Here is a 10416-nt window from a genome sequence, read left to right as displayed (position 1 = left end):
CGTGTTGAATTATTTAGGGAACAATCCCCAAACTTAATCTTGTAATCTCTTCATTATAGGATTCGTTCTCATTTTAAATCCTATTTTTAATGGCAAAAATAAGGGAGAATATTGAGGGAGAACTACATGACATTGATAATAACAGGGTTGTTTTGGTTCACTATCAGCCATCAGAGAAAGATAACAACAAGAGAATTGTATGGAAACTGTGACCGAGTTTGAAGTCTGTTTCACACATTTTACGTGTGATGGCCTTGGCTCCACGTTTGTCTCTTTCCTCAGTGAGCCAGGGTAGTATTATCTTCACGGTGTCTCTATCTCCCTCTCTATCTACATATTCTATCTTCATCTCTGTTGATGGGGATCTGGCCGCCTCACAGTCATACACCGGCACTACAGATTTCACACAAGAAAGAACAATACCCAAACAATTCCCTCAGCACCTATTGAAGGGCGGATTATTACAATTGTTGACACACCGGGAATAAATTCAAAAGGTAATCCTCCCACCGCAAGAGCAGATCAACAAGGTGTCTGTTGTGTGAGCGGAACAGGGCGGGGATTAAACCAAACTGTTTCTGTCTCTGCCGCAGACCCAGCAGTATGCTGCGTCTCCTCCGTGGAGATCTCACTTTGGAATAGATGGAAAGTAATTGAAAATCTGTCTCGCTGTTAACAAAGAGAAAAAAAAAGGGGCCCACTGATGAAAGGCGCTTGTGCCTTCGCTTATCGCTAAAACCCAAGCTAGTGTCAGCGATGAAGTGGAGTTCCTCCCGCTCTGTATCTCTCCACTCTAGGGGTCCAGTCATATCTTCCGCTGTCCCCGTCCTGTGGTCGCCTCGGTCCTTCTGGAACATGGTCATTCGTGACGTACACGATGTAAAATCAATGTCTGAACATGATGTGGACGCTGTGTCCTTGACATCACCCACTGTTTAGACTGTTTTGGGGCGGATTCTGTGTAATGGCCCTCGGAAACAATCCATATTTGGCCCATTGAGCAGCAGGAATCTAATGGGCGTCTTGCTGTAGTCTACAGCCGGTAGACAGTAGTCTAGAGCCGGTAGACTACTGTCCACCGGCTGTAGACAGTAGTCTAGACAGTAGTCTACAGCCAAAACTCTGTTCATATTCACTCCTTCTTACTCACTAAAAATACATAATATGGAGATGAGCTAGCCACTGGGACATCAATCCAATGAAGACTTTTATATTTGACGGTTGTTTGTTTGCCTTTTACACGTTGTCCTATGAGAAAAAATCGAAATGATCCCATTGACTTAGAATTGCCCCCTACAGGCCAAATGAGGAACTACACGTTACCCTCTACCACTGGGTTTCACGAACGGGCACTCACGGCTGCCGCTCGGGTTAAACGTCTCCTCCGTGCTGAGACCGGCTGTAGAAGGCTGAGAAGGCTGAGCATGGCCCGCTCACGCCGGGCCGTGCAGCGCTCCTCTCTGCGTTGTTCACCATGATGCGTTTCCTGTCTCACGCGGCGGCCCACCGCTGAAGGTGTGGGGCCTGTGATACATCGGACAGGGGGCTCGCCGGCCTCCATCACACACACACCTGACCCCCCCTGATTGAGACCAATGACCAGCGGCCCCTTCCCCCTCGAACCCCCGCCCTCCGGCTGGGGGTCCGCCCTAGGCCGGGCGTGGCCCCCCTTAGGCCGGGCGTGGGGTCCCCCCTCGGCCGGGCGTGGCCCCCCTTCGGCCGGGCGTGGGGTCCGCCCTCGGCCGGGCGTGGCCCCACTTCGGCCGGGCGTGGGGTCCGCCCTCGGCCGGGCGTGGCCCCCCTTCGGCCGGGCGTGGGGTCCCCCCTCGGCCGGGCGTGGCCCCCCTTCGGCCGGGCGTGGGGTCCGCCCTCAGCCGGGCGTGGCCCTCCTTCGGCCGGGCGTGGCCCCCCTTCGGCCGGGCGTGGGTTCCCCCCTCGGCCGGGCGTGGCCCCCCCTCGGCCGGGCGTGGGGTCCCCTGGGTCATGGAGGAGGCAAAAGCCTTTCACTTCATAAGCTGCACGGTGTCGGACCGGCCAGGCAGCCCTGGGGGGGGGGGGGGGGGGGGGGGGAGGACACGCCTCCTCCTGCTGTGGACCCCCTCTCTTTATATGGGGGGGCTCCTCATCATGCTGGGGGCCCCGTCTCTTTATATGGGGGGGTTCCTCATCATGCTGGGGGCCCCCTCTCTTTATATGGGGGGGCTCCTCATCATGCTGGGGGCCCCCTCTCTTTATATGGGGGGGCTCCTCATCATGCTGGGGGCCCCGTCTCTTTATATGGGGGGGTTCCTCATCATGCTGGGGGCCCCTTCTCTTTATATGGGGGGGCTCCTCATCATGCTGGGGGCCCCCCTCTCTTTATATGGGGGGGCTCCTCATCATGCTGGGGGCCCCCTCTCTTTATATGGGGGGGCTCCTCATCATGCTGAGGGCCCCCTCTCTTTATATGGGGGGGTTCCTCATCATGCTGGGGGCCCCCTCTCTTTATATGGGGGGGCTCCTCATCATGCTGGGGGCCCCCTCTCTTTATATGGGGGGGTTCCTCATCATGCTGGGGGCCCCCTCTCTTTATATTGGGGGGCTCCTCATCATGCTGGGGGCCCCCTCTCTTTATATGGGGGGGCTCCTCATCATGCTGGGGGCCCCCTCTCTTTATATGGGGGGGCTCCTCATCATGCTGGGGGCCCCCTCTCTTTATATGGGGGGGTTCCTCATCATGCTGGGGGCCCCCTCTCTTTATATGGGGGGGCTCCTCATCATGCTGGGGGCCCCCTCTCTTTATATGGGGGGGTTCCTCATCATGCTGGGGGCCCCCTCTCTTTATATGGGGGGGCTCCTCATCATGCTGGGGGCCCCTCCTCATCATGCTGGGGGCCCCCTCTCTTTATATGGGGGGGCTCCTCATCATGCTGGGGGCCCCCTCTCTTTATATGGGGGGGCTCCTCATCATGCTGGGGGCCCCCTCTCTTTATATGGGGGGGCTCCTCATCATGCTGGGGGCCCCCTCTCTTTATATGGGGGGGTTCCTCATCATGCTGGGGGCCCCCTCTCTTTATATGGGGGTGCTCCTCATCATGCTGGGGGCCCCCTCTCTTTATATGGGGGGGCTCCTCATCATGCTGGGGGCCCCCTCTCTTTATATGGGGGGGCTCCTCATCATGCTGGGGGCCCCCTCTCTTTATATGGGGGGGCTCCTCATCATGCTGGGGGTCAGAATAGGGTTGGGTCATTGGTTAGTTAATGAGAGTTATAAATTCTAAGAGTTAGGGTGAGGTGAAAGGTTAGGATTAGTGGGCTAGGGTGAGGATAGGGTATGAACCATAACTTAACGTATAGATCGTTAGCAGAAATGAACCCTTTACTGAATGATTACTAGACCGTTAGTTAACTGTTACCTAACTGTTGGTTGACGGATGGTTAATGCTTATTACTGCTCATTACTGACCTGGGGGTCAGCCCGTCTGTCCATTCCTGCCTCTCACTTAAACTGGACCGGTTTAACACGCTGCCCCTCATTCTGCTGGTCCAGGAGGAACAATGATAGGTCAGAGGTCAATCGGTCAAGAGTTGCTTTGCTGAACTACAATTTGGTATCGACTGTTCTTTAACGAAGGAAGGTGAAAGAAAGCCTCATTATTAGACTCAACGCTAAAACTAAACATGGTGATGAAATATCTTTATAAAAAATCAATGTAAGCTTTTATTTGACGTATAATAACCTTTTTGTTACCTTGTGCATAGTGACGACACCTGTTTGGGTTTCATTCAGCCATGAAACCACGATTATGAATGATCGGCGCAACTGAGTTTGTGTGTGCATGTGTGTGTGCTTGGTGTGTGGATGTGTGTGTGTTTGTGTGTGTGCATGGTGTGTGTGTGTATGGTGTGTGTATGTGTGTGTGCATGTTGCGTGTATGAGAAAGAGAGTGTGTATGCTTGTGATTTGTGTATGTTTATGTGTGTGTGTGTGAGAGCATGTGTAGCTGCGTGTTAAATATGTCTTGAGGTGTTTGCGTACGAGGGGATGGAGAGAGTGTGTGGGTGAGTGTGTGTGTGTGTGTGTGTGTGTGTGTGTGTGTGTGTGTGTGTGTGTGTGTGTGTGTGTGCGTGCGTGTGTGAGGGTGACGTATTCCTTGAGGCAGCGATTGGTGTTCTAGGACATGGTTTGCTGGGAGGGTCTAGGCGTTTGGGGGGGGTCGTGGTGTGGAAGGGTCGTGGTGCGGGGGGGGGTCGTTGTGTGGGGGGGGTGTGGTGTGGGGGGTTGTTGTGTGGGGGGTCGTGGTGTGGGGGGTCGTGGTGTGGGGGGGTCGTTGTGTGGGGGGGTTGTGGTGTGGGGGGTCGTTGTGTGGGGGGTCGTGGTGTTGGGGGTTCGTGGTGTGGGGGGGTCATGGTGTTGGGGGTCATGGTGTTGGGGGGGGTCGTGGTGTGGGGGGGTCGTGGTGTTGGGGGGGTCATGGTGTTGGGGGGGTCGTGGTGTTGGGGGGTCGTGGTGTGGGGGGGGTCATGGTGTGGGGGGTCATGGTGTTGGGGGGGGTCGTGGTGTGGGGGGGTCGTGGTGTGGGGGGGGTCATGATGTGGGGGGGGTCATGGTGTTGGGGGGGTCATGGTGTTGGGGGGGTCGTGGTGTTGGGGGGGTCATGGTGTTGGGGGGTCGTGGTGTGGGGGGGTCATGGTGTTGGGGGGTTCGTGGTGTGGGGGGGGTCATGGTGTGGGTGGGGTCGTGGTGTTGGGGGGGGTCGTGGTGTGGGGGGATCGTGGTGTGGGGGGGGTCATGATGTGGGGGGGGTCATGGTGTTGGGGGGGTCGTGGTGTGGGGGGGGTCGTGGTGTGGGGGGGGTCGTGGTGTTGGGGGGTTTGTGGTGTTGGGGGGGTCATGGTGTTGGGGGGTCGTGGTGTGGGGGTGGTCGTGGTGTTGGGGGGGTCATGGTGTGGGGGGGTCCTGGTGTGGGGGGGGTCGTGGTGTGGGGGGTCGTGGTGTGGGGGGGGTCGTGGTGTTGGGGGGGTCATGGTGTGGGGGGGGTCATGGTGTTGGGGGGGTCGTGGTGTTGGGGGGGGTCGTGGTGTTGGGGGGGTCATGGTGTGGGGGGGTCATGGTGTTGGGGGGGGTCATGGTGTGGGGGGGTCATGGTGTTGGGGGGGTCATGGTGTGGGGGGGTCATGGTGTTGGGGGGGTCGTGGTGTGTGGGGGTCGTGGTGTTGGGGGGGGTCGTGGTGTGGGGGGGTCGTGGTGTGGGGGGGGTCATGGTGTTGGGGGGGGTCGTGGTGTGGGGGGGTCGTGGTGTTGGGGGGGTCATGGTGTTGGGGGGATCGTGGTGTGGGGGGGTCGTGGTGTTGGGGGGGTCGTGGTGTGGGGGGGGTCGTGGTGTTGGGGGGGTCGTGGTGTTGGGGGGGTCGTGGTGTGGGGGGGGTCGTGGTGTGGGGGGGTCATGGTGTTGGGGGGGGTCGTGGTGTGGGGGGGGGTCGTGGTGTTGGGGGGTCGTGGTGTGGGGGGGGGTCGTGGTGTGGGGGGGTCGTGGTGTTGGGGGGGTCGTGGTGTGGGGGGTCGTGGTGTTGGGGGGGTCGTGGTGTGGGGGGTCGTGGTGTTGGGGGGGTCATGGTGTGGGGGGTCGTGGCTCCCTGAGTGCTGGCTGGGGTCGTGGTGTTGGGGGGGTCATGGTGTTGGGGGGGTCGTGGTGTGGGGGGGGTCGTGGTGTTGGGGGGTCGTGGTGTGGGGGGGTCGTGGTGTTGGGGGGGTCGTGGTGTGGGGGGGTCATGGTGTGGGGGTTCGTGGTGTGGGGGGGGTCATGGTGTTGGGGGGGTCGTGGTGTGGGGGGGGTCATGGTGTGGGCGGTCGTGGTGTGGGGGGGTCATGGTGTGGGGGTTCGTGGTGTGGGGGGGGGGGTCGTGGTGTTGGGGGGTCATGGTGTTGGGGGGGTCGTGGTGTTGGGGGGGTCGTGGTGTGGGGGGGGGTCATGGTGTTGGGGGGATCGTGGTGTGGGGGGGTCGTGGTGTTGGGGGGGTCGTGGTGTGGGGGCGTCGTGGTGTTGGGGGGGTCGTGGTGTTGGGGGGGTCGTGGTGTGGGGGGGGTCGTGGTGTGGGGGGGTCATGGTGTGGGGGGGGTCGTGGTGTGGGGGGGTCGTGGTGTTGGGGGGGTCGTGGTGTGGGGGGTCGTGGTGTTGGGGGGGTCGTGGTGTGGGGGGGTCGTGGTGTTGGGGGGGTCGTGGTGTGGGGGGTCGTGGCTCCCTGAGTGCTGGCTGGGGGAGGAACGCAGCACAATAGCAGACATGTTGCATGATAACCAATCGATTACCAGAACCCCGACATCAATGCAGCCAATCAGAGCCCTGTCCCCGTCCTCCGTGTTGGGGTTCGCTTGATGAGGATCATGATTGGATCTGGAAGTCTGACCCGCCGAGGGAATTCCACGGCTCCTCCGATCGCAATCAGAACGAACTTCAAATGATTGAAATGCAACGTGTGATGTGTTTGTGCGTTTGCTAAGTGGCTCGTGGGCCTCGGGACAGGGAATGAGTCGTACATACTAAGGGGTGCAAATTCTATCCACTGTTATGGCAACACACTTGGGAAATCACAACATTTATTCAGCAACACATTACCATCACTTGGATCGCACAAATCAGATATCACATGTAAACACAAAGATCCCCAAATCATGTTGATGGGTCAATTTATCTTTCTTTCTCTCCCTCTCCCTGTCTTTCTCTCCCTTTACCTCTCTCTCTCTCTCTCCCTCCCTCCCTCAATCTCATCCTCTCTCTCTCTCTCTCTCTCTCTCTCTCTCTCTCTCTCTCTCTCTCTCTCTCTCTCTCTCTCTCTCTCTCTCTCTCTCTATATATATATATATATGTATAGATATCTCCCTCTCTCTACCTCTTTCTCTCCCTCTCTCCCTCTCTCTCTCTCTCCCCCTCTGTCTCTCTCTCTCTCTCTCTCTCTTCTCTCGGGGGAGACAGCTCTTCAACAAACAACTTTATCAAACTGTACGTCTAACACTATGGCAGTGTTCCAGTGAGTTCCTGCAGGAACACTGCGAGATGGGTATTAATACTTTATACATTACCCCTGCACCCTTCCAAGCATACAGGAGCTACGCATCGAGCTGCTGCTTCTTCTGCTCTGCTGTGAGACTTCCTCACCTTCTCATGTCATGAACAACTGAACACAGACCTCTCTACCCCTCTGGTATACTCTGGTAATATTCATCACATACTGAGGTTATTGGAAAATTTGTGTACGTAGGAATTTTCGTATTTCCATGTTCAGAAAGTTATAATTTGCCAGTGGATACCTTGTATCATACGCAAAAGTTTGATTAATGAATAATAAGGATTGAGTCATGAGGTTCCGAGAACGTTGGCCAACGTTGATTGTGTATGAACTCTGGCCGACATTATAATATCGGTAACCATGTGCGCTAATCAGAGTAGCCTCTTTTCTCTCAAGGCCTTTGTTTCCTGTGTCCACAGTCTGGTCCAGCCACAAATATCCCCGTGTTGGTGTCCTTCACCTGGGCAGCTCTTTCAAAGCTCTCTTTCTGGCTCAATTCATATGCATTACCTCCCATCACTTTCCAAATAAAGTAGAAGATAAAACCCTTCTTGAAGGAATCACTCTGCACTGAAGGACAGGCACAGACCAGGCCCTGCCGTGGTGATAGTGTCGGCCCTCTGGTCTATTGCAGGCTGGCTGGTAGAGCTGCTGACTCCGTCCTCTGGGCCAGCTCCACCCTGAGCAGTGGAACCCGACTGAGCGGACGGAGGGGGGCTCGCTCCACACTGAGCAGTGGAACCCGACTGAGCGGACGGAGGGGGGCTCGGCCCACACTGAGCAGTGGAACCCGACTGAGCGGACGGAGGGGGGCTCGCTCCACACTGAGCAGTGGAACCCGACTGAGCGGATGGAGGGGGGCTGTGTCCACACTGAGCAGTGGAACCCGACTGAGCGGACGGAGGGGGGCTGTGTCCACACTGAGCAGTGGAACCCGACTGAGCGGACGGAGGGGGGCTCGGTCCACACTGAGCAGTGGAACCCGACTGAGCGGACGGAGGGGGGCTCGGCCCCGTGTGCTCCGCCCAGATGACCCCGCTTCAGGATGTTGGTTAAATGGGGAAGTTAAGAGTGCTTCTGTACGCTGAGTATTCCTGCTCAGACCCCCAGACATTTGCGTAGTCTGATTAAACAGGAAACAAGCACACACACACATGCACACACACCTGTATGCACGCACGCACACTCACACAGACACACACAAACACACAAAGACACGTACACACACAGGGCCCTATCTTGCATCCGGCGCAATTGACTTAATCACTGGCGCATGTGTCGTTGCTAGTTTGCAACTGGCGCAGAGCGTTCTTTTCCCTCCTGCGCCACGCGTTGGTAAATTAGGGAATGATCTTGCGCCCCTTGGGGCGCAAGATCATTCTTGCGCCCCTTGGACATACCAGGAAATACCTGGTGTAAAGTCAGTAGCGCGTTGTTCAGATGCTATTTTAAGGGGGCATGCATAATGTTGCTTGTGCACCTCGCGCATACACTTTGCTTCTAACTAGCGACATCGCCGTAGAACCGCCCACAAAGCTTGCGTTTCAGACCGTTAAAATAGGGCCCACAAAAGCCAATTGGCTATGTTGTAGCCTATCCCCAGAATATTATCAGTGAAGTGACGTCTGTCTCCGATCGATGCACAGGGAGAAACTTTAAAATAGCCAAGCACATCGGCAAACCTGACCTTACCATAGGCTAGTAGGCCTACACTTTTTTATCATTGTAATAAAACGCAATTTGGTACACCATTTTAATATGGTAACATAGCCTACTGTGTTTTTTTTTTTGCAAAATGAAAGATAGCCTTTTAAGGAAACGCCGACTCGAGCCTATTAATTCCGAAATTTCAACGCATTGAAGGCTATATAGGCTACTGTTACAAGCCCAACACTTGCCTGCTTGCCTTGCAAATCAAAGTTTTCCGACTATTTTTCTTACCTTCTTTCTTAGGTGTTGATGTTACTGAGCTAGAAGTTTAACTTGTTCTGCACATCTCGCGCTGCCAATGCCTGATGTCACTTCTGAGTCAAATCACTCCATCATCTCTTTGAAATTCCATATTCCACGAGTGGTAGGCTACAATGACTGGCTGTTTTAAAATATAACTCATACGAAACAAAATAACCCAGGCAGTTTCATCTATGAGACGTTAAAGCTTCTTCCAATACTGACAGCTGTCTCATAACTTGCAGGTTTGTGGAGACGCGACATGGGACGGATCGTCACTTAATTTAAACTTTTTTGCTTCCGTTAGTGTGTGTGTGTGTGTGTGTGTGTGTGTGTGTGTGTGTGTGTGTGTGTGTGTGTGTGTGTGTGTGTGTGTGTGTGTGTGTGTGTGTGTGTGTGTGTGTGTGTGTGTGTGTGTGATAGAGACAGAGAGTCCAATTTACTGCCTGATGAGAATTGGATTATTTCAAAATGTGCTTGGAAGTAGGTAACGACATTTAACAATGTGTATATATTTTTGAATTTCGTTGGTTAAACCGCCAACCGCCCGAATTTAATTAAGATATTATTTTTTGTCACGTCACCCGCCCGATCCGCGGTTTAACCGCGGAGTCCGCGGTTGCAACCGCCAACCGCGCATCTCTAACACACACACACACACACACACACACACACACACACACACACACACACACACACACACACACACACACACACACACACACACACACACACACACACACACACACACACACACACACACTGCTTGTTGGCACGTTCTAATATTTATCCCAGTATTATAAATTGATCTACATCAAACAGCTTGCCCTTTGCCTACCACAACCGAAATTAAGTCATGGATTGAAACAGGACTGATCACTTGAACAGATATTGTGATCATTTTTAATAGTGGTTCAATCTTTTCACATTATAACACAACAATTAAACATCAGCACAAAACACGGTTTCCATGATTTTATATCACACTGAAAGGTTCGGGTTCATATCCGTATCAAACGACTCCAGTCTCTTTCAAATCCTGAACCCCGGGTAATATCCCCGTCGAAGTCTCGGAGCATACACACCTCTGTCCTCAAGTGCGCTTGGAAGCCCTGCAGATGATCTTCTTGAACGACTTCCTAAAATCCCTATTGAAAATTGTGTATATGATGGGGTTGACGGAGCTGTTGCAGTAGCCTATCCAAAAGAACACGTTGAACAGTGCGTCCGGCACGTAGCAGCTATCTCTACAGACTGCGTGGAGGCTGTACGTGAAGAAAAACGGGAACCAGCAGAGCACGAACACCCCCATGACCACCGCCAGAACGAACGTGAAGCGCTTCTCCCGCATCTGAGCCACTTTGGTCTTGTTGGCCACCGCCAGATGTTGGCGCGCGGCCACCGCCGCCGGTGCGCTTT

The 10416-nt window shown here is 54.9% G+C and overlaps 1 protein-coding gene across 1 annotated transcript in view; it reads right to left on the bottom strand.

The window, feature by feature from the left end:
- Nucleotides 1–9873: 9873 nt before the first annotated feature.
- Nucleotides 9874–10416, bottom strand: part of adra2db (adrenergic, alpha-2D-, receptor b) — a 2080-nt gene continuing 1537 nt past the window's right edge. The window contains exon 1 of the mRNA XM_030368783.1: nt 9874–10416. This exon is cut by the window's right edge and continues 1537 nt beyond it. Within this exon, the coding sequence (XP_030224643.1) occupies nt 10091–10416 (326 nt within the window). The 3' untranslated portion in view covers nt 9874–10090.

Source organism: Gadus morhua, chromosome 10 (assembly GCF_902167405.1).
Source record: "Gadus morhua chromosome 10, gadMor3.0, whole genome shotgun sequence".
In the NCBI taxonomy this organism is placed as follows: domain Eukaryota; kingdom Metazoa; phylum Chordata; class Actinopteri; order Gadiformes; family Gadidae; genus Gadus; species Gadus morhua.
The sequence above is the reverse complement of the archived record's forward strand: the minus strand, read 5'-3'. Positions and strand labels throughout refer to the sequence as shown.